Source organism: Geospiza fortis, unplaced genomic scaffold (assembly GCF_000277835.1).
Source record: "Geospiza fortis unplaced genomic scaffold, GeoFor_1.0 scaffold221, whole genome shotgun sequence".
Taxonomy (NCBI): Eukaryota; Metazoa; Chordata; class Aves; order Passeriformes; family Thraupidae; genus Geospiza; species Geospiza fortis.
In genome coordinates, this window is record NW_005054395.1 from 2,136,651 (window position 1) to 2,160,077 (window position 23,427).

The following is a 23,427-nucleotide window of genomic DNA, read 5'->3' on the forward strand; positions in this document are numbered from 1 at the left end:
AGCGCTTGTTCATAACTGGTGCTGCTCGGCCCGACCCGGGCGGCGCTTTTAAAAGCAAGTGACATTTGTTTGCGAGTGCGTGTCACCCTCGCGGGGCACAGCGGCGCGGGGCCTGCGGAGTCTGCAAGGGGAGCGCGTTCCGGCCGGAGGGCGGGGCCGGGCCCAAGCAGAGCCGGGTCACTATCGCGGTGCAGTGCAACTGAACCCGCCGAGGCAATGGCTGAGGTTTTACTAAAGTAGTTCAGGGTTAAGTTGTAAAAAGGAACAAAAGTCCTGGGATTCTTACCGAGCTGTTGCAGGAGGAGAGCAGTTGGGTGAACTAGCTTGGAGGCAGGAGAAATGCATCCAGGGCTGGGGGTCATTCTGCATGTGGTGCAAAACACCTTAAAAAACTGCCGTGACTCAGCTGCAGCTTCTTAAGGGGATACTTCTTTTTTTTAATACGTGTCAGTAGGGGGGGGTACAGGATTTGCTGTCAGTACAAAAGATCTGTAACCACACAGGAATAGGGCAGGGTCTAGGCAGGCTGTAAGGAATCATGGAGCTGCCAGCGGCTCTTAAAGGTGGCAGAAGTGGATGCATGGCAGCTCTGTTTTGTAACTGCTGGTAATCCTTTCACAGTTTTACCAGGTATGCAAATATGTTAAAGCATATTCCTTATATGAATACTAGCGGCTGTGGTGAACTTTAGTTTCATGACAGTAAAATTAAATTTAGCTTTTCCTTTCAGAGCTCAGCACTGGTTAATCCTGAAATTGTCATGCCACAACCACCAGGCACATGTATATAAAAGTGCAAAGCACAGGGCATGCTCACATTAGGAAGCTGCCTTTCTAATGAAGTTTTTAAAAGAACTTGCACTAAATGGCTGTAGAAATGAAATTTACTGAATTGTTTGACATGGGATAAATTTATTTAATAAAACAAAGCAAGCAGATTGTAGTTACCCACAGTTTATGAAGTGCAGTATGACAATCTTGTGTGATAAGTCTAAATCTGTTTACACATTAGTGCATCTAGTCCTTTGACTTTTAGTTATTGCACATAGAAATTAACTCATATAAAAGACCTGCGTACAAGACATGCAGACTTCATGAAAGGCAAATAATGCCTACAAAATCAGCAACCCCAGAATATACACAGCCTGGAATGGTCAAGGAGGAGTTCAGGTAACAAATATAACTACTAATATTTCAATTAAAGGTAACCAAAATAGGTGTTCAAATATAGAATTAATTTTAAATATATTAAATGCTTTTGTTTCAGGCAAGGTGCTGTTTAAAAAACCTTCAATATAATAGCTTCATTTAGAGATGGTAAATCATCAAGTTATACATGGAAATTTTGATTTACATCAAATGTGACAACACAACATACAAAAAATTTCTTAAAAAATTACTTGAAAAAAAAAAAAGAAAATCATGTTCTAAAAGGAGAGCCAAAACTCACCTTCTTTGTAAACTAAAACATTTTCTGACATCCATGAACAGTTGGCAACACTGAGTATCAGAAAAATATTAAGGAGTGGATATGTAGTGTTCAAACCTTGAATTTACTGCATACATTTAGCCTTGATTCATTACACCTGACAAGTAAAAGGCAGTTTCCCCTTCCCCTTTAGTTTTGGCCACTAATTAGCAGAAAGAGTCATTAATAATGATTAGCTCAAACAACTGCAATGCTTGAATTCCTATGCCATAAAGTCCAAGGAACCAATGCATGGGGGTCAAAATCTCGGCCACAGCTGCTTCCAGAAGCAGCAGGTGCTGTCATGTCTGGGGCTGTAACTGAGGATCTGGGCCATGCCTTGGGTGTAAACACAGTGCAATGGAAAAGACTCACAGCAACAAACTCCTGTCAGAAAGAACTGGGTGTTTCATCACAGCAAGAGGCTCTATGCACAGTTAGGTCACTACTTCTGGAGATGTGCAGTGTTGACACGTGGTGTGTGTGCTCATGTCTATAAACATTCAGAATTAATCAGGAACCAAGGTGATTGTACCTCACTATAAGGCGGCTTGCTATGGTTTGGTCTCATGGCTTCACCAATTTTTTTTCCTCATTTACAAAAATCTGACAGTCCCACCTTCACTGATAGTTGTGTGTTTTATGGCTAATTGCTTCCCAAAAAAAAGCACAAGTCCTGTATGAAAAAAGTAATGTGTATACAGCACACTGAATCACAATATTATCTATACATCCAATTTACATTCTTTTATCCTGAAAGCATTTCATATTTCGATTGCTTGACACAAGCTATTGACTGCAGAAGTGAAAGAACATAAAACAGTTCATTCTACACCTCCAACTGCCTGAGAAATAAAAATATTCTTCCAGTTTTATAAATTCATTCCTTATTTAGGATTTTTTCCATTTGGCACGCAGTTCCTTTGCTGCCAAACAACTTTTCAATGCTTTAATGCACATTAACATAGCATGAAAACAAGCTGAACAAAAGGTGCATCAACAAGCTCCTTGATCTGTTACATTTGAGTTCCTCCTCCCTCCCCACAAAGAACAGGTCACCTCAGCCTCCCAGTTAAAATCCTGATGGCAGCCAGTACAAAAATAAATCAACAGCTTAATGGAATGGAACTTCATGTAGCTGAAGTACACGGGAACAATAACCAGGCAAGTGAGCACACAGGAACGGGGGAAGGCAGTCCTTGGGAGGGGGGAGAGTGGCACAAGTTAAGGACAAGAACTACAGCACAGTTTATAAAACCATGAGAGTAACTTTTATAATACTGTAAACTGCAAGAGTCTTCACATGTCATGGTTGATCAGAGGCCTCTGTGCTCAGATCTTGAGGAGGGCACGTGGAGGAGCGGGGATCCATGGCTGAGTGCATTAAAGGAATATAGACATCATCCATGTTTGGCATGACAAAGATTTTCTGGGAAAAAGATGCAATGAAATGAAGTTACATTTCATATGTCACTTGAAACCTTAGTTTTCAATTTTTGTTCAAAAAATGCAACACATTTACAGAGAAAAGGTTCTCAAGCTCAGCATTATTTGAGTCAGTGCAGTTCCCATTAATTGAAACCATTTTGTTGTGTTACAATTGTATATGGAATTCAGAAATATTAGTATCTCTGCATATTTCATTTAATTAAAATGGCACTACAGGAAACATCACCAACTTTTCCTAATTGCTTTCTCAGCTCTTACCCATCCATATACTTTCAAAATGTACTTTTAATAACTAATTTTGATTTCTGGTTGATTGTATAGGTTGCGGTCCAGAATCTAGCTGGTCACTATTCTTATTCTACATGTATTTGGAGAGGGCTTCTTCCTTTTTGCACTATGGTCAACATGATTTTTTAAAAATTACTTTAAAGGAAGCAGTAAGAGGAAGTAGTGCCTTATCTGTTCTTAATTTTATGCAACAGTTTGACCCCCTATCATTAAGAACATGTATGATCATGTTCTTATTTGAGTACAGCAAATTTTACCATGGTACCTATCTCAGAGAAATGTCATTTTCATCTCTAAAACAAATTTCCACCCAGATCTACACATCAGTCTTGAGACCATCCCAGCAGTCAGTTTCAGGTGAGCCCTCAACATCCATCCCGCTGGCTGGGAGCAGTGAAGGACATGACTAGTTATAAATGAAATAGAGGACATTTGAAAATTAAACACCCCAAAACTATCATCAGTTAAAGGGGAATGTAGAGGAAACACACCTGGAACTCCTGTTCCAGTTTCCTTGCTATCCAGTCTGTTACATGAACCAGAGTCACTTCTCTCTCACCAAGTTTTGGCCGCGCTTTTAACTCCAGGTAGGGAGGCCTTCGGAAGCCGTACCTGGGGAGAGAACACAGAGCAGGATTTACTACAGACACCCCAACAAAAGAAGTACTTAAACCTGTAACAATTAGCTCTTAGTTCCTACCTCAGTTACAACCAATTTGTACTGCTCCTTGCCCAGAACCCACTTGTGTCGCTCCAGGACACAAAAGAACACAAGCGCACACCGCTATTCTCATGGTGAAGAAAAAAGGGAAGTTTATTTTCTGACTCCAACATTTATAGTTTTCCAAAAGTGACTGGACTGGAGGGTGACAGTGCCACCTCTCCAATGACACCGGACAAACCAACAGTCCATCAGCTTTCTCCTCCTCCATAAAGGAATGCAAAACAATGAGTTATTTACAGAAAGTGTGTGAAAAAGTTCACTACAAGAATGTCAACATCAGAAGGCTTAGGAAATCTTAAAAAATCAGGGCGACACACTTGAGCCAGGCTTTACTTTTTTTCTTAGCTGCAACCCCTCACATAGCACACCTGAAACATTGCCCAGCTCTGCTCTGAGCTCCTCTTACCATATTCTGTCAGTGGGTGGAGGTGGAATGTTAATCACTAGTGTTCCTCTGCACTCTTGTACTTCAACTGTTAGCAGCAATGGAGTATTGGAGACCTCTTCAATTTTTTTCTTAATAAACTCAGTCTCTGTTGCTTTCTGAAAGTATTTTGACTTTGTAATTTTATCCACAATTCTCATGATTTTACTTGTCCGATGTCCTCCAACATACCTTTAGATAGAGAATAGAAAAAGGACATCAAGATAATCTTCTTCAACCAATTTGCTAAGACAGACATGGATTTTCTATTAAATAATTAGTTTTTTTGATACAGAAATTCTGAACAGATATGTAGCCAAGCAGTTCATCCTAGGGCCTGCACCCAGCAGCTGTATTCTGTCAGCTACAGGTGTTTGGCACTGGAAACACAACAACTTTTAAAACTGCAAATACACTTAGATCACTAATGCCAGCAAGATGGCATGAGAAGTGACAACTTGTCTACTACCATTCCAAAAAAACTGTAGAGACACTGATACACCAAGATGTGTACAAAGCATCAGCATAGAAGGCCCAACCATTGTGTCCGATTACTTAACTGTGTGTGCTGAACAAAAATGTTTTCAGTTTAAGGTACTGTAGCATTTACAAGCGTAAGTATGCTGAAAAAGAAAACAGTTTTGGCAGTGGGTGGAATGATATTCCAAAAATGGTTAACTATGTCTGCAGAAAGTGGGCTTTTCCTGGCAATTGTGTCAGACAGCATTCCTGGCTTTTCAAACAGATGCTTTAAGGGCTGAATATGTTTTTTCTTACCCCTATCTCATGTTGGAAATACACACTCCAAAAATAGCACATTTGGTATTTTCCACACACTATGTCATGTCTAATTGTGGCTCTTGGTGTTACGTAGCAGAGATAACCTTCCTAAGGAAATGACATTTTCTTATCCAGGAGGAAAAAATAAAATTATTCTTACACAAACTTTTACAGTTTTGTTCTTAGCATAAGACAAAAATCTGTTCAGTGAAATAAAAAAAAGAGAAAATAAATTTTGACTTTGGGATTTTATACTAGCTGTATCTTCACCCAGAGAAGAAGTTATTCTCCCACCAGTTTCTATAGTGGTAGCAATGCAGATTTTTAATAGGTGTAAGAAAATTTTTTCAGTATTTTACATTAAGATTCTTCATTCTCCCTCTTTGTCCTCTTGATAAAGAGTTCTTTATATGATCTATGAATTTCAAGAAGATATGAAATGCATCAATTGCAGTAATTCAAACAACTCTTCACACAATTTTCAGAAGTGTTCAGGAGTAAAATACTAAAATTCTCTGGAACATTTTGAATAAGTCATGAGTCTGCTGGTATAGTCACAGTAAGAATCCCTTGGATATGTTCAGACATAGAAAACATTGTGACTGTCTCAGACATTCTGGGCTCAGACATTCAGCTTTCTCATTGCATGGCATAATTGCAATCAGATGCAGAAAGCAAAAAAATCAGAGCCGCAGCCAAAACAAGGAATGATGTGGCATCACTGATGTTGGGAAATTTTCTCTGAAATCCATGCACAGCATCAGAGGGCAGTATTGCACAGCCCAGACACATAAAATCCTCAAGAAAAAAAAAAAAAAAAAAAAAAAAAGAAGGTGTTCGAGAAAAACAGGCTTGAGTAACAGTTGTTTTCTTAAAGAAAAGGAAATGGAACGATGTGACGGTGTTCGCAGGGGTTTCAGGATGAGGGAAGAGACGAGAATGTTGACTCCATGTTTCAGAAGGCTTGATTTATTATTTTATGATATATATTATATTAAAACTATACTAAAAGAATAGAAGAAAAGATTTCATCAGAAGGCTAGCTAAGAATAGAAAAGGAATGAATAACAAAGGTTTGTGTCTCGGACAGAGAGTCTGAGCCAGCTGACTGATTAGCCATTAATTAGAAACAACTACATGAGACTAATCACAGATGCACCTGTTGCATTCCACAGCAGCAGATAATTATTGTTTACATTTTGTTTTTGAGGCTTCTCAGCTTCTCAAGAGAAAAATCCTAAAGAAAGGATTTTTCATAAAATGTGTCTGTGACAGAACGCCAGCAATAAGGGATCAGCAGGATAAGCACAGGGGTAATACTGCACAGAGAGGGTTTCAAGGTTTCACACAAAATCCTGTTCTTGGCTCTGCTACCAGGTAGGACGCGCTGGGGAAGGTCCCCAGAGCTTCTCTGGCCTCCCAGCAATCCAGCAGAGTAGGGATGGGAGGGAGGTGCCCAGGGCAGCTGGGAGAAGTCCCTGCAGGGCTGGGGTGCACAGGGCTCCTCTGCCGCCCTCTGCCCTGGAAATGGCTGACTGGGGCTGCTTCACTGCTTGGACAGCCTCACACTCTGCCATTCTGGGGCACAGAGAGCATCACAGCACTGGCACCAGCTATCAGATGTGAGGGGAGGGAAGGATTAACAAACAGCTCACCCTTCTCCTCCTGGGGTCAGCTGCTTCTCTCCTGCCAGCTCAGGAGCATCATCTTCCTCCGAAGAGCCGGCGCTGGAGGATTCCTCGTCGCTGTCTGCAAGACAATACGCCCTTGGCCTGAAACTGAAACAAGGCAATTTCCAGGTCAAATGTAATATCCTTAAATAGCTATTCATCCTGTACAGCTTTGGCTGACATTACAGGTTTCTGAACTGTCCCCTCCCCTCTATTATAAATGCTATCTAAAAAGAACAAAACAAAACCACTCTGAAGCCAGTCTGGCAGAACCAGCTTTCAAAACAGAAATCTGTTTTCCCCAGTGGAACATAATCCTTCATGAAAGAGGCTGGCACGGGGGTGGCTATTCTACATACTCAAATCACATGTGGAGATTATTCAAAATACATTTGGAAGCATCTCTGTTGTTGCTCATGGCTTTTCATGAGTTGAGCAGAATTAGGATTGGACAAACCATTTTGTTTGAATGTCATGGGGAAAAAGTGTTGCCCTTTGGGTACAAAATACCACACAGTAGTGACTAATTCCTAGACTTGAACTGTGGAAGATTTTATGTACACAGTCACAAGAAAAATTTCAAATCTTTTAAACGGATTTAAATGAGAGAAGGATACAGGGGATACACTTCAGAATTAACAGATCTTTAGTGAATGCAAGAGCTTGAAACAGTTACACAACACAGCCTTCAAAAGCATATGGCTCTAGCCCTAGGGACTATACCCAGGAATATAATACTCTACAGCATGTTCAGAATACACTTTATAGCTGTGTCTTCTTTCTTTGTGTGTGTGCGTGTTCTTGGAAATGTATTTGAACCATTAATAACCTCCAACAGGGCATGGACTGAGGCCACTGCCTGGTATTCTGTACACAGAACAAACTGGTGGTTGCTGCATGAAGTCCTAATGTAAAGGGACACTTCAGGTGCAGCTCACAGTGCACAAGACTCCTTCCCCACTGGAGCAATAATCCCAGGACCTGTCCACACTGAAGTGTTTCCTACCCAGGCTGTGGAATCACAATTGCAAACCTCTTCCTATCCAGAGCAGCATTTTGTACCTGCAGAGGAGTGAAGGAGCAAACCAAACTGAGCCACCTCCCTGAGGATGTGGGGTTGCTGGGTGCTGCCTGTCACTGGCCCAAATAGCAGTGCTGGAGCTGCTCCTCACAGAAATTAATGTTTTTAGGTCAGATTCAAACTGCACATTTTCCACCAGGGTGTGACCTCACTTCTTTCCTGCACACTTTAGCATCCAGCTCAAATGCTCAGGGCATTCTCAGGTCTTTCAAAGGTGTCACCTTCTTACAAGGTGTTTTATTTCCTAGTTGAAGGGTTCCTCTGAAGTGCCTCAAGCACCAAGTGGCTCAGACCAGAGGATTTCCTTGCATTAAACAAAGCAACAATAAATAAGCTTGAGTGAGATTTCAGGGGAGCTCTGTATACAATGGGCCATTTATATGACACAAACATTGGCAGAAAAAAAATCACTTTGGAGCTACTGTATTGTTCCTGTAAAGATTGCACAATATTTTATGAATTGCCATTTGTCAGTTTGTTTTTATGTTTTTCAACAAAGCCAAAAGGACTGATGGGTTAAGAAGGTGCAGTAACTTTGGGTTAATCTGCCTGCTTCTGCCTCAACTCCTGTTTAGCAGCACCTGTAATGTATTACTTTTATAAAATTGGCAATTAAATAGTTTCTTGTTCTTTCTGAGAGCACCATTTTCCTGCAAGGGCATGCAAGACAGCATTACCAGACTGTCTCAGCACACTTCACTTCTATTTCAAACAGCAAGTGCAACAGTGACCCATTTGTCTTGCTTTACACTGACAACAGCCACAGACAGTTACACCCCAGAGCTGTCCCCCCCCCTCCTCTCTCTGGATGAGTAGGTGCCTTTCTCACTTTGTGGTTACTGCATCTCAAGAGATGGTTTGTTCTGAGCTCATAAGGGCCAGAAATGAGCTCAGCATCCAGCACACATCACTTACTGACAACGTGACCATGGATGCAAACATGTGCAGAGTAATTTGATTTGTCACAGCAATTGTCAACTGATAATTTAAAAAGCCAGTAGAATTAAAATTAACTAACACATTGGAAGGCACAGATGAGAATCAAACTGTTCTATACTTTTCAGTCCTTAATTTATTTAATATTCATTTTAAGGAAAAAAAGGGGAAAAAAACAAGCAACAAAATAACCCTCATCCAAACTAGAACACATTAGATTGTTCTTTATGTAAAACTGCTACCTGGCCCTGAGCTTTGAAACATCCCAGCCCTGTGCAGGGAGCAATGCAGTCAATGCTGATACCTTCAAGTAACTGGTTGCTTGGCTACAGGCACTTAAATCTGCCTTGCTGGGTGCCTATAGCTCAGCCAGCAGCAACCTGATTTTTAAATATGAATCAGAGTGTTCACTAATTATTTCTGAGGCTGTTCCTGCACTGAACAGATATGAAAATACACAAAGAAAATCCTGAAGGGGTGGGGAAGAAAAGCAAGAATTTGATTTGTATAGACATTTCCTCCTCTATCCCCCATTTTTTGGGCAGGCAGGATTAAACAGATTTTGAAAAATTCATGTCTACCAGTTATAGTGATGTAAATTCAGAAATATTTATTTCAAGCAGTGACAATGAGAATCTAGGTCGGTTTAAAATCCTCTGAATTTCTACTAGTGTATGAGATCATTCAGCCATTAGATTTTTTCACATTTATTTTCTTGTCACGACTGCACTGAAATATAGTGCTGCTGTAAGTATTACTTCAAGCTATCTCAGAATAAATGGTCAGAGCTATGACACAAGTATATGAAGCACCTAGTATCCTAATTGTGAAAGACCATACCATTTGTTCATAGCTAAACAAATGGCCAGGTTTAGAGATTATTTTCTTGATTTGTAGGCAGTGGTTGTACATTAAATCAGAGACCATCTACTGTTCAGGGCCTGCAGATTTAGGTACAGAGAGAATACAGCACAAAAAGAAATTGGACATCAGAGCTGGGAGCAGATCCATCCAGGGATGGATATTTGATAGGTGCCACTCACTAGGTTAATACAAATGGACAATGGATGACATTCAAACATGGCCAAAATGAGAGGGAAAACACAAATACAAAGGAGGTAAGTTACTGTATGGTGTCTGCTAATTAGTTCATCTACATAAGGCATTTCACTTAGGCACAGCAGGCAAACAGAAGGTGGCTATGAGGAAAAATCGAGACTAAAGTAGGGATGTGATTACTCCCACAATGCAATAAAGCTTTTGAAAAGGTCTTTACATAACAATTAGAGCCTGTTTACCTTGCACATTGTTTACTACTCCATGGTTTCCAGCTGCAGCTGTACTATGCTGCAGCAGCCTGTTACACCTGTCTATTTCTATTTCTGCATATGTTTATCTCCAGTATTTGAGTTTTATCTGACTAAACCCTAAATCAAGCATAAGACAAAACTAAATTTTAGTCACAGGACATTTTAAAACCCAACTGAAATATATATATAAAATAATTATACCACAGAAGCCTTTTATTAAAATTATTATCAATACCAAATAATAAAGTCACACAGAAAAGTCACATTCCACACCCACTTGTATGAAACATCCCCAAAACTCCTTTCAATCTACTGCAGAGCCAGAGCTGCAGATACACAAGGAAAATTCCAGCTTTTACAACGAAAGCACCATTGCATCCCTTACCCTTCCCTGCCGATCTCGCCAACCTTCAACGCTTCCCCAAGCGGCTCTTTACCAAGTTTGGTCAAGTTCATCTTGGTCTCCAGGGTCATTAGAAAAGATCCATTGTAGGACATTTCCAAATCAACCCAAAGTCCTAAAATAAACAACAGAAAAGATGTCACTTGAAAAGCAATCACAAAGCAACCTTTCTGATCGCATGAAGCTCATGGAACAAAGCCAGATATAAACCCAAGGCACACTGAAAGAGACTGGTGAGTATAACTAATGGTCTAAAAAAAATACTGTGATTTACACACACCTAAACTGCTTAAGAGATGTGAAATGAGATAAAGGAAATAGAATACCATCAGGGATTCACTTCAAAACTATTTACAGCATTGCTCCAAGCCAAGCAGTAATGGGGACGCTCCTCTGCATCACTGACGCTGTCCAAATGAAGCACAACTTGAAATCCCAGAGCAACATTTGCTTCTCTCACATCACAACCTGCTGCCCCTTGTTTTGCCAGTGGTTTATTGAAGATCTAAGACAAGGTTCCCTCAGTAACTGAGCTACAGGCATTCTTTTATGATTCAGAGTAAACAGGGTCATTACTTACACAATTCTAGACGTGAAATATTAAGTTAAATCCTATTGTCTGTGCAATATTGCTTTTTTACAATCTCCAAAAGAATTGTCTTAGGAATACCTTAACATTAGCTCAAGCCTTTTAAGAGACACCCTGCACCAAAGCAGTAGGAGGGTAGAAAACAGATGCCAATAAACACAGATTATACTTCTTCCTTCCAGATATTGCAGCTGCACAAAACATTCCCTCACCAGTACCTGGCACATCAACAACTGACCCATTCCACTTTTATTTACTTATTTGGAAGCAATTAATGGTGAATAAAACTGAAACCAGGACAAATGGTAACTACCCTTTGTGTTTTATTGTTTCTAGAAAGTCACACTTTATCAGTTAAAGAGCTATTGTTTTCTTTTCTGCAGAAACATATCCTTATCATAATCCCACCCACATGTGGTAACAGAAACACAGGCAGCTCCCAAAGACCTGGTGCCTGGCACCCTGTGAAGTTGCATGCTGAAAGTAGGATTAAGGCAAATTGGTGCTTTACTAACCCAAAAAACTCTTTTCTGTCACAGTTTTTTCTAACCCTGTTCTAAAAACCAGACACAAGCTTATAAGGGTTTTTTCTCTTTACAGTAGGAAAGTATCAGTAAGATCATAAAAACCATAAAAACAGCTTAACACACTTTTTGGACAATCAATGAGTCAGCAGAACTCAATCACCAGTATAGTTTTAACAGTAGATCAAATTAAGCAAAGGATGCCATTACTGAGAGGGAAAATTCCTTCTGACCAGAAAATGTTCATACACTTTTTCCAGAGGGAAAAAGGGAGGGAGAGGGAGTGAAGAACTGGGCAGATGGTACAATTTATTCTGTTTTCTGGTTCCCTAGCCTTGACAGAATTACAGTAAAAGCCACAGCATATATGCTGTCACCCAAGCAGGACTGTATTAACAGAAACAAGACTTTCTTTCTAACATTGTCTGTTAACAAATTTAGCTCATTAGAGAAGGCATATAACAAAAAATGTATTTTCTTTGTAATCAAGCACTGGTAAAAAGAAGTACTGATGAAACAAAGCACATCACAGTTAATAACTGCACTTTAAAGCCTCACGAAGGGCTACCCCCAATGACTGCCTGAAATACTTATTAAAAAACCCCAAAAACTTAGAAGCATTCATTCTGGATACTGCCCTGAAACTATAGAGTTTTTTCCCCCCACATTTCCCAATAAACCAAGTCATTTACCCATAGGCCAACGTACCAAGAAATACATTTATTCTTATGAAAACAAGCATTTCCAATTATCATCCCCTTGTTTATGTCCTTTTAAGTATAATAAGAGAACAAGTTATTCCAGTAATTACTCACCACAAGCTCTTTAAAACCCTAAGAGCTCACACCTATGTTCACATGTTCCATTCAACAGAATGGAAGAAGTTAAAAGGATTAGAAATCCTACCATAAACGTTTGCTTGTCACAGTTTAACTGAACAAGAAACTAAAGGAACTAATTGATCTCATTGCTGTTTCAGCAATTAATTGAAGTCAAGTGTTCAGCTCCTAAATCCCATCTCATGACCTAGAACTACAGTCCTTGGTTACAACTGAAGTTATGAGAACTGAGAAAAGAATTCAAAAAATGCTTAAATCAAGGCAAACATACTGACAAGAACCCTGATTAAAAAGAAACTATGAAACCACTCCACAAGCCACACGCATGTAAAGATTTTTAAAAGTTTTCCTTTGTTCTGTAACTCCAAATAAAACTTCTACCAATGGTGCAACCACTTAAAGGAGAACACTGGAGGACTTCCCAAGTACTGGGGAGAACCTGCTGTCCCACACAGGAAGCATAAGACAAGAAGCAGCAATACGCTTTAGTTCCCCAAATACTGACTGCACTCCAGCTTATTCCACCTATTCAACTCCTATTTCTCTCAAAAAGACAGATTTTGTTCCTCATGACAACCAAACAGTTTGCTCTTTTCAAACATGCTTTGTTTATAAAGCTCAGTGGAAAATAATCTTTGGAAAAGTTGAGAGCAAAGTACCCAGTGTTTTATAGATAAGGCTTGTCCCCATAGAGTTGCAAGTCCCAAGTAGGTAAGAGCAAACAACAGCATTTGGATACAACAGGCAGCATTAACCAATGTATGTCCAAGAAGATTTTATTATTTCTCCAAAGTCTGCTTTGCTCAGATTTATGAAGGAAAGGTTAGCACTTACTGTCCTCATGCGTTTTATCAGTGATTTGAGTGGCACCAAGTTTTAGTATTAAAGTTTATTAATCTCCTCCTAAAGTCCATGCATCTGGTATTCTTGTGTCAGGTGACACACTATCAGGTCTTCCAAGGAAATATTTCCCTTTAGGCCAATTAGAAATTTCTCCACATTGACTGGAGAAACTCTGATACAATTTAAAATTAAAAACTGCTCTGATTACATCTTAGATGGCATCTAGCACTCCTCAACACATAGAATGAATGCTTTTGAAGCTAAAAAGCATTATTCCAAGTTTTTCTTTTTTGCAAGACTACTTAACTGACATGAGCATCCTCAAATACATGACCATATGCAAGCCAGAAGGAATAGAAAACAAACAGTTCTAATTCATAAAGCAGCAGTATGAAAGTCATCCAGCTTTAAAAAAAGCTGTATTTAATATTAAGAACATAAAATGATCCTGTATTTTGAAGTTAATTTTCAAAACAACACTATTCTTGTTTTCCAAGTGATTACAATTATATTTTCTGAATCCCTATTTTCAGAACAGGGCAGCTTCTCTTGGAGAGACAAACCTGTTTTCTCCTGTGGTCAGAATCAGATCTGTCCCAAGGAGATGTGCATTGCCCTCTGCAGTCCCTGACAGTATCAGGTAAGTGTCTGTATCTCTCTTGCATGCACTAAAATTTAGTTTAGTTCAGTAATTATTTCCTATAGAAAGACATGATCACAATTCCATATTTACAGAATTACATTTACACCAAGCCTGAGATAAAGACCCCTGAGTATCTCAGAATAAGCTCTTATTACATGTACCTAAAACATGCACAAGATAAACAGATCAACATTCTCTTCTCAGATACAAAGGCAATACCAGCACCTGCTATTTTTATATTTTACCTCTGTGATCAATAGAAGGTTTGAAGGCTTGAAGGATCTTGGGCACTGCTATCCCCATGTCAAGCTCAGTCAGAGTCAGCTCATTCATGAAGTAGGGCAGCTAAAAGGACAGAATATAAAAAAAATCAAATACATGTTACGGAACTAAACCTCAGTCTCCCGAGAGAAGAAAGCTCATGAAACTTAAGGAATGGACTGATCTGAAGTGTCACCAGTGAAACAACACAAATATAATTACACAAAACTCTTACTATTCTAGAATTTCACAGTTGCCAGTTTCAAAAAATTTTTAGGAACAGATTGGGCATCTGAATTTGTTTTTTAAATTATGCTGAAGTTTAGATGCTGACCTTAAACCATCATCACGCTTTTTAGTCAAAGTATGTAAAAAGCTCAAGAATGAAGTGTAAATCCTATTTCACTGTGAATAAAAATCAAAGATTTCTTTGGATCTTAACTTCAGAAATATATTTTATCACTGATGTTTTATCAATGTCTCAGCTTCTTTTATCTTTGGCAAATTCTTTCACAGAACATTACCTTTTAAATCTGTATCATAATTTTAGTAAAATAGAGGCACAGAAATCATGATTCAGGTATCTTACTCTTCTAATTGACATAAAACATATCTCCTGTGAATAGACATTGCTTTAACACATCAAAAAATACACACAGTCCCCACTGCCTGTCTTTCCACTTAAAAAGTTCCCAGTGAGATGTCTGGGTAGCCTGCTGTCACAATTGTGGAAGCAGACAGGGCAGATTTAGGCTACTGGTGATTTCCCAAAGCAAAGGCAGCACTATCTCACAGCTGGGGCTGGCAGCTAAATGCTTTTGTAAGCAAGAGAACAACTTCCTTTGCCTTTAGGAACAGGCAAACTCCTCCCCAGACACCAGGAGCTGAAGGCTGTGGGGAACTGCTGCTGTTCAGAGGGTTACAGAAGGCAAGGAGAAGACTGAGAAGTCACTCAAAAGCATCACTCCCCCTTCACCCTTGAGATGGTGCAGCTGATGGAAGCTGTGTCCTGTCACCCCACAGAGCTTTTTCCATAACTATTGCTCCCACTGACCTCCTGCAAGTAGTTTATGTCTGAAGTTAACAGGAACACACTACAGGTGTGGCTCCATGGTGTCCTCCACCTTAAAAGCAATCTATTATTTCCCAAAGCAGATTTCCTCATTTATATGCAGTTCTATCCATCCCTAATGTAAATACAATAATACTTTAATTTTTACATAAAAATTTGACAGATACAAATAGCTAATCCAGCTGTAGTTCATTTTAAACAGAACCAGCAAAATTAACATGCACCAGAAACTGAACAGCCATTCTGTAGCACATTTATTGTCTTTTACATGTAAGTGTGAAATAAGTCTTTCTTGTACTATTTTAAAACTCAAAGACTATGTGTTTCACTTCCTTCAAAGGAATGTATAATGCAAGTCTCCAGATCAGGTACCTTTATTTTGCTAAGTTTCATTTGGATCTTCTTTGACACTAGATCAGACCAATACTTCTCTCCTAAAAAATCCCAAAATATTCTTCCAAGCAGAGCGTTCACCCAGGCCTCCTGTTCTTCTTCTTCAGCTTCCACATTGGCATCTGGCAACTGAAAACATAAAGCAGGTTATTCAGTCCTATAAATTCTATAAATATTCTATAAATAAGGAAAGAAAAGCCCTGATTTGTATGGGACGTTCAGTGTTAAGAGCCTGGGTCAACCCAGAACACCAAAAGCTCAGCACAGGGAGCAGCTTTACAAATGCATCAGCTGGGCTGCCACGAGCCTGTCATCATCCTGACATGCAGCAGAGGGAATGAGATCACACAGATATAGATTGACCTCTGGCAATGAAAAGAGAAAGTTGTGTGTAATTTAACCTCTGGCAGAAAAAGTAGATAAACCCAGAGTGGGCAGACTTATAAACTGTGTTTGCAGTAAGAGATACTCTCTCTTGCCAGTCAGATCTGGAAGAACAGGTACTCTACTCTCCCTTTGTTTTACCAAAAAGTTGGAAAGCAAGACCCAACCTTACATTCTTAAATCCAATTCAGAAACCACAAATAGATTATAAACACAGTACAGGGAATCACATTCCTCATTCCAGTGTTTGCATATAGGATTCAGGGAACTATATTGTCCCCTCTGCTGCATTACAGGTTTGTTTACAGTCCAAGAGAATTCTGTCTTGGTTTCCCTGAGAATCATCTTGAAACACCTGGAAATATTACACATTCAGATGCTGCTTCACTGACTACACATACAAAAGCCAAGGCAGCTGAAATAATTTTGGGTGTGTACACACACTACCACAAAAAAAAAGGAAGTTTCCATGAAGGAAACACAACATATTAATTGCCTGCACTGACAGAAGAATTCACCACCTGACATTATTCCAGGCAGAACTGCTGAAGCTGGCAGAAAGGCAGCACTTTCTAAGACAGGCAGGTAGATGCTGCAGTTCTGAACACCATCTCCTGGCAGCTACAGCTCACAAGGGCTGCAGCCAGGCTGTGCCAGGGTGAGGAGCCTCTGCTGTGACGCAGGTTCCCTGCCAGCACTGCTCAGCTATTTATAGAATGGCTCTGACACGTGCCACATTCAGCAGCAAATCCATCACAGCTTCTGGAGTGGTTGGGGGCTAGAATATGTTTTCCTGGGGGAACACAAGATGTGTTTATTCATACATTACACCATGGCCCCCTATTCCCTTTTCTGGTTGTATGAAAGTGGAAACAAAGATGAGTGATATGAATTACCACTATTTTAAATAAAAAGTGGTCATGCTTAACATTGAAGATATGTTTATTATGAGTGTTGTACTTAGTATTAAGGTTCTGTTTACTGAGAGTGACTCAAATGCAGTCCAGGAGATCAAAGGATTAGTAAGAGCTACAGAAGCTGTCCACTGTTCCTTTGGAGCACAAGATTACCTTTTTCACAGCTGTAGGGCTGCTGTCTGCACTGACAACTGGACTACCTGAAGGGCTTTTCTTTTCTTGTGGAATACACTTTGCCATATAAATATTGTAGTCCAGAAGCATTTTCTGCCTCATGTTGCCAGCCAGGTCCTTGTGCTTTGGCTGGGATGTGATTTCTTCTGCACTTCCCTTGCTGCTGCTCCGGCTGTGTGTGAGAACTCCAGACTGACTGTCAGTTCTGCCGTGTGCTGGCAGCACCCCTAAATTCAAAGGAATAATACCTGTTCAACAGAGAACAATCTGACAGCCAAATCCCACAGTGTATCATCAAACTTTAAAGGAACATGTTTATTCCACAGATATTTCTCCTGAAAAAAGACCAGCATGGTGCTTTCTTATTTTAAAGGCTAAAAGTAAATTCTACTGCTGTGTGTTTAGGTGGTCCTAAACTCAAATTAGTCAGTATTTGCTATGATTCAGCACTCAGCAGGGTGTGGGACTGGAGGAGTCAGCTGATCAATAGCATATTTAAATATGGACACTCACGTATGTATAACACATGGCAAAATTCCCAACAGCCCTGCTGGAGAATGCCTAAAATAAAAGTCAGGTGATTGAAATGCACCTATGACTAAAGTTTTTTTTTTTTTTAACTAATCTAATTATAGGCTGTTACAATTAGAAGGACTGTGAAAAACATGTAACTATTGAAATTTTATTTAGCTATTAATTTTGCATTTGCATTTCAAGAAGTTATGTGCCAGAAACAATAACGTTAACTAATTTTTAAAAAGCTTCTCAGAGAATAAAGGCAGAAAAGCATGAGTCATTCAGGTTTCAAATCGTATCAGAGGATGGGTTTAAATTAATATTCCAAACAACTGATCGATACTATAGACTAATGTTTGTTGGTTCAGATATATATATACATATTCATATATATACTCATGCAGGACCTTTCATTTAAACAGAGAAATGTGTTTTCTTGTGCCACTAACCCATGAGAAAGCTCTATCCTTTACAGGAGACTAGAGTGGAAGGAAGGATGGAGGAGGAAAAACAGGTAATGAGAGAACTGAGTCTAATACTGCAAATGTTGACATCAGTTCCAACATATAGAAAGAGACTGAACAATGCCTCCTTACAAATACGACAGGAGTTACTACAATCACTAAAAAACAGCGTATTCATATAAAATAGTCTAAAAACAGTAATAATATTTGAAAGCATAGAGCCAAGAGGGAAAAAGGTGGGGCTAAGGTGGCAATGAGAGGCCAAGGTAAGGAGAAGAGTATCTTTGGTTTTGTTTTTTTATTTTTGCTTGTAAAGATCACTGTGGCACCAGCAAAACATAACTTTGGTTCATTTCTTTTAACAGACTTCTACAAGAATACAAAATCTGAGTACCTGGCTTGCTCCCACTGGGTGGCTTCTTTACTTCAGACTTGAGCTTCGATGCGAGAAGGAACCTTCTGAACCACTCCTCCTTCTCCCTCCCCGTCCTTCCAAAGAGGTAAAGCACTTGATCCTTTTGGCAAGTGGACTTTACTCCATCCTGAGGTTTCTTGGATTCCTCATTGTTCAAGTCCCCTTTTTCAGCAGGCTTCTCCTCTGCAGTCTCCTTCTCAGTCTGGGCCTTGGCCATGAAGTCCTCCTGTTTGGCCAGTTCAATGCAAATTGGGTATTTCTTATTCCAAATGCGTTTCCGTGCCAGGCTCTTTGGAACCAGGGAAATCTGAAGGATATATGAAAGGGTTAAATGAATTGATTTTTCACTTGTATCCTCTCTGTTTCCATACTCAAGTAAAGAACACAAGAATGCAAGAGATAAAGATCCCCCACTGGATCTGCCAGTTTAACTGACTCAGAATTGCTGGATGTCCAACCCACTCCTATCACTAAGTCTTTGGTGAGCCAAGCCTTGGAATTAAAACAAAGGCCATTTAAGCAGATTATACCACGTGGATTAGAAACTGTTTTCATTTAGATGATCTTATTCTCATGGATTTGAAGAAAAAATAGAAAACCCAAGAACTTTATTTCTGGGACCGTGGGGAGATAAACAGATAACAAGGTAAAATAATCAGAGTCCAAACTGAGTTTTGAACACAACTTTTCATGCCCACCTTATGAAATTGAGTGTTTGAAGTTGGTGACAGCCACATCAAACACATAAGAGTCAAGCCGTAAGACTGATTTGCAGACAATTATACTCTAAATTCAGTATATTTATATCAAATTAAGACAATGCAAGTGATTAGAGGAGTGGTTTTAAAAAAAGAGTTAAAAATTCCTATGTGGGGGCCTATACTCAGCAGTGTTCTCTAAAAACTGTGGGCAAGTACCTCGAAGAATAGGCATTCATTTTTTGTTAGAGTCAGGGCACTTGGCCCTTCTGTAATCAAGTGGGGCTGGGTGGGGGGAAGTACTGGAAATTTTTCTAAGATACCATGGGGAACCACCATCAGTCAAGTGCTCCCACATGACAGCTTTGCTTGTCTTTCATGATGGGAAAACAAATCGGCAAAAGGCAGGAATCTAATTTTTTCTTTACCTTTTTCGCTGTCTTCTTTTAATGGAAGGCAGAGCTGCCAGCACACTTCTTTCCCATACAGACTCAGAGCAAAGGAGGGAGGTTTTCCTCACTGTTCCTTTGGTCCCTCTCTCCCTCTCACTTCCAGTCAAGTGAAGGCTGGTTGCCTCCTACATCTGTACTGCCAAGGCCCTCGACTGATGCAGCACATTAAAAAAATCCATTCCCTTAATAATTAGGTATTGATGTATTATTTAAAACAATGCCAATGGAATCAACTTCACGTGGCAACTCTTGACATATTTGAGGGAGGCAAACAACATGTAGGAAACCTGTCCTAGCATTACTGTTGATGCACTCTTCCAACTGCAAAAACCCCCATCTCCTTCCCTAGACTGAGGGCACCTAGAGCAGGTCACGTTCTAGACACCTCTCACTCTCCTCCTTCACATATGATGTACATTCCCCCCTTTGAGTGAAATACAAATGTTGTCTCAGCTGCCTTGGGGTAGAAACCACCACTAAAGATGAGGCATTTTGGTGTAACCTTCAGAACAGTCATCTCATGCATTGGAAACGACTCTCAGAGCTCCTATGAGTTAACTGCTCTCAACTGCCAGAGGAAAATCATGCCTTTCCCTTATTGTGTGAATATGTACTTTCTTCCAAATCCTGCTCAATCTTCCTCCCCAGAAAAATCTTTTGCAAGTTAGTCACGACAACAGTTTTGTTTAAATAATGACAGAACATGAAAATAGAGGAGTGAAAAAACAAAATTCAGAGTTAAAAAGAATTTGCAAAGTATTCTTTGTAAAATCAGACATAACTAAGACACTCACCTTGCTGTCTGTTAGTTCATAAATTTTTTGACTGACATATGTGACTTCAGGCTTTGGCTCATTGTACACAGCTCTTCTAGAAATATTTTTGTTGGGTTTTGAAAGTCGTAGGGTGCTGCCTTCAAGTCGCACATAGACAGAGTGAGTCAATGTAGCATGGTACGTTTCTGGATCATAATTATAAATTTCATTCATCCATCCCTAGAGAAGAAGACACTGTTAACAGGCTTTTAAGCTGCTAGAAAACCAAGTACAGCACGTACCTAAAAACTTTAAATTATTATCCAAGCTTTTGCCAAAGTTATTTCACTTAGTGCCCTAAACGAGGTAGCACCAAACCAACAGAGCAGGAGATGAGGGTGAGATCTCAAGCACACCAGGTGTTTTTTCTGACTCCGTCACTTTGTTTATGTAGCCCAGGAGGCTCTCACCTCCTCCCCTGCAGATGCAGGATGCCCGGAAGTGTAGGGAGATACAATATAAGAAATTAAAGGTAGTATAGAAAGTAATCTTACTCCTAAGGAGTTGCACCTGAGCCAGTTATTACAGATTAGGAACAGGCCTGACTTTACAGGCCACAGCTGTAGCCAATAAGAAGAAGAGTGTTATAAAAGAGTGGATTTGTTGGGTGGAACTGGAGTCAGTTGGCTGTTGTGAGAAGAAGGGTCAGTGCTTAGAGGAGCTGCCTATGAGAAACATCAAGGAGGTACCAAACTCCAGCAATATGGAACCATTGCAATATAATGACAATAGAACTGTTGCAATATAGTAACAACAAGGAAGAGCCACAGAAGGGCTGAGCAGCTCAGCAGCCCCTCTGCTCCCAGCAAGCTCGGACAGTTTAATCACACAGAGCCCAGGCAGAGCAAACAGCCTGTGTGCTCACAGACAGCACTGACATTGTGATCATCACAATTAAGGACTCACTGGAAGACCACAATGGAGTTTGCTTTCATGCACCATCACCATCTGAGATCATTTAACATGTTGTATAACTGCTCAGCTACAACACAGGAGTCATACATGTGGATTAAATTCAATTAATTCTCGTGCTGTAAAAGAAACACAAAACAAACCAGCCAGTCCTGCTGCAACAAGCCTTTAAGTGCTGACTCTGACCATGGGGGTGATGTTGCTTCTCTTCTCCAGTATCTGATTACAGAAGTAGAGATGATAAATGGGGTAGAAGGTAGGCAGAACACTCATTCAAGGAGAAGTTTTCCTCCTCTTAACCTGCCATGCAGCATTCTTTGATCATTGTTTTTATCTGCACATGAGAACCTTAAATTCGGCATACTCAATATTCATCAATGTCAACAGAAGGTGAAGTGGAGCAGAAAGTCAAATGGCAACTTTACAAACACCTGTGTGATTTCAGAGGGGGGAAGTGGGGAGAGCTGAATGAGCACCCCAGTATTTCTCAAAACAAAAAGTCATAACTACCTTATGCAAAACGTCCCAAAAATTACTGCAAGATTTCAACTTATTAAAGAAGTTTCCACCCACACACAGAAATGTAAAATTTACTTTTATGCTAATTTTCTTCGGTTTCAGTGCCACATAATTTCCCACAGTAGACAGCATACACTTTCTTAGGTGCCATAGTAACAGTGATATCTGTTTTGCTTACTCCAACATCTAGCTCCATTTCCACTACAAACCCTGAAAAAACTAGATAAATTAGCATTTCTTTTATGTTCAGGAAAGATTAAGTCATTCATCTTTGCTCAGCTCCAAAGCAGATTATGTCTTTTATTAATAGAAATGCCTATACCAGGACATGCTCTTTGAAGAAGCTTTATGGTTGTTTTTTTCTTACAGTGGGTTATGCACAACTCCCATACAGGAAATACAATGCACAAGGAAGAGTTTTCTATAAAAGCCATCAAACTGCACAGCAGGGATGACGTAGGTTTGAGGCACATCCCATCTCCTTCCTAGAAATTATTTAGCCAAGACATCTTTGAGCAGACAGCAATTAATTTTCAGCCAGGAACTCCAGCTGGACTTACTGAAGCACAAGAACATCACATGAGCTGCCCAAAGCCACCGTGTGCGGGAACTGGAATATCCATATGGCCCACAGATCTCCAGAGCAACTCCCACCTGCCCCCATCAGATCTCCAAGCTATTTCTAGCTCAGACAAAGTCTGGAGCCTGCAGCCAGGCAAATGTGCAGATGGGAATTTGCTGCCTCAGAAGTTTCCTGTCTTCTCCTGGAAGGCCATTCAGCCAACACCATCCCAGCTGGCACAGAGCAAAGGGCTGCTTGGAGAGTTGGTCATTATAGGAAGCTCAGTCACATGAGCCCTTTCTCTAAGTCTAATAAGCTTTCTATTTTCAGTAGAAAGGTTGGAAACTTATGGGTACATGTGGTACCCAGGAAGGAAGGTCAGACTGCACCTGACATTCCTTTAACGACCTGCTTGAGTTGGAACTGTGATGAAAACAAGGAGTGATTTACCCATCAAAATCCTGACTTCCCTGTGCCAAAGTAAGTAAAAATCCCTCCTGCTTTTCTGATCCCTACCATGTGCCCAGGCCTTCCAGTTCAAACCAATTGATTAGCTGTACAGTCTGCCAAACACACAATTCTCATACCCTGCTCACCCACAACCCAACAGAAGTGCAAACACAGCACAACCACCAGGTTATCAGCAACTGGAGAACCAAGCTCACGTTTAAGTATTTGGGGTTTTATTTTCAGACAACAGTCAGGATGAAAGGGACAGAACATTACTACAATCCCTCCTTGTACACAAAATTTTAGTTTTGTAATTTCTAAGGATGAAGTTTCTTCTTCACACTCGATTTTCATGTTATTTTGTTACAGAGATACACTGCATGGCTGACAGTAAAATGTTAATGCTTCACTAAATGGTGATTCTTCGCTCTATTAATGAATCTGAAAATCTGT

At 40.0% G+C, this 23,427-nt stretch overlaps 1 protein-coding gene across 1 annotated transcript in view; it reads right to left on the reverse strand.

Moving 5' to 3' along the window:
- Positions 1 to 891: 891 nt before the first annotated feature.
- The window catches only part of TEX2 (testis expressed 2), a 28,033-nt gene continuing 5,497 nt past the window's right edge, over positions 892 to 23,427 (reverse strand). The window contains exons 2-11 of the mRNA XM_005425749.3: positions 20,511 to 20,711; positions 18,546 to 18,873; positions 17,151 to 17,398; positions 15,676 to 15,825; positions 14,216 to 14,315; positions 10,515 to 10,647; positions 6,788 to 6,910; positions 4,335 to 4,544; positions 3,696 to 3,816; positions 892 to 2,896 (exon numbers count right to left, since the gene is read on the reverse strand). Coding sequence (XP_005425806.1) covers positions 2,774 to 2,896; positions 3,696 to 3,816; positions 4,335 to 4,544; positions 6,788 to 6,910; positions 10,515 to 10,647; positions 14,216 to 14,315; positions 15,676 to 15,825; positions 17,151 to 17,398; positions 18,546 to 18,873; positions 20,511 to 20,711 — 1,737 coding nt within the window. The 3' untranslated portion in view covers positions 892 to 2,773. The remainder of the gene's footprint in view (positions 2,897 to 3,695; positions 3,817 to 4,334; positions 4,545 to 6,787; positions 6,911 to 10,514; positions 10,648 to 14,215; positions 14,316 to 15,675; positions 15,826 to 17,150; positions 17,399 to 18,545; positions 18,874 to 20,510; positions 20,712 to 23,427) is intronic.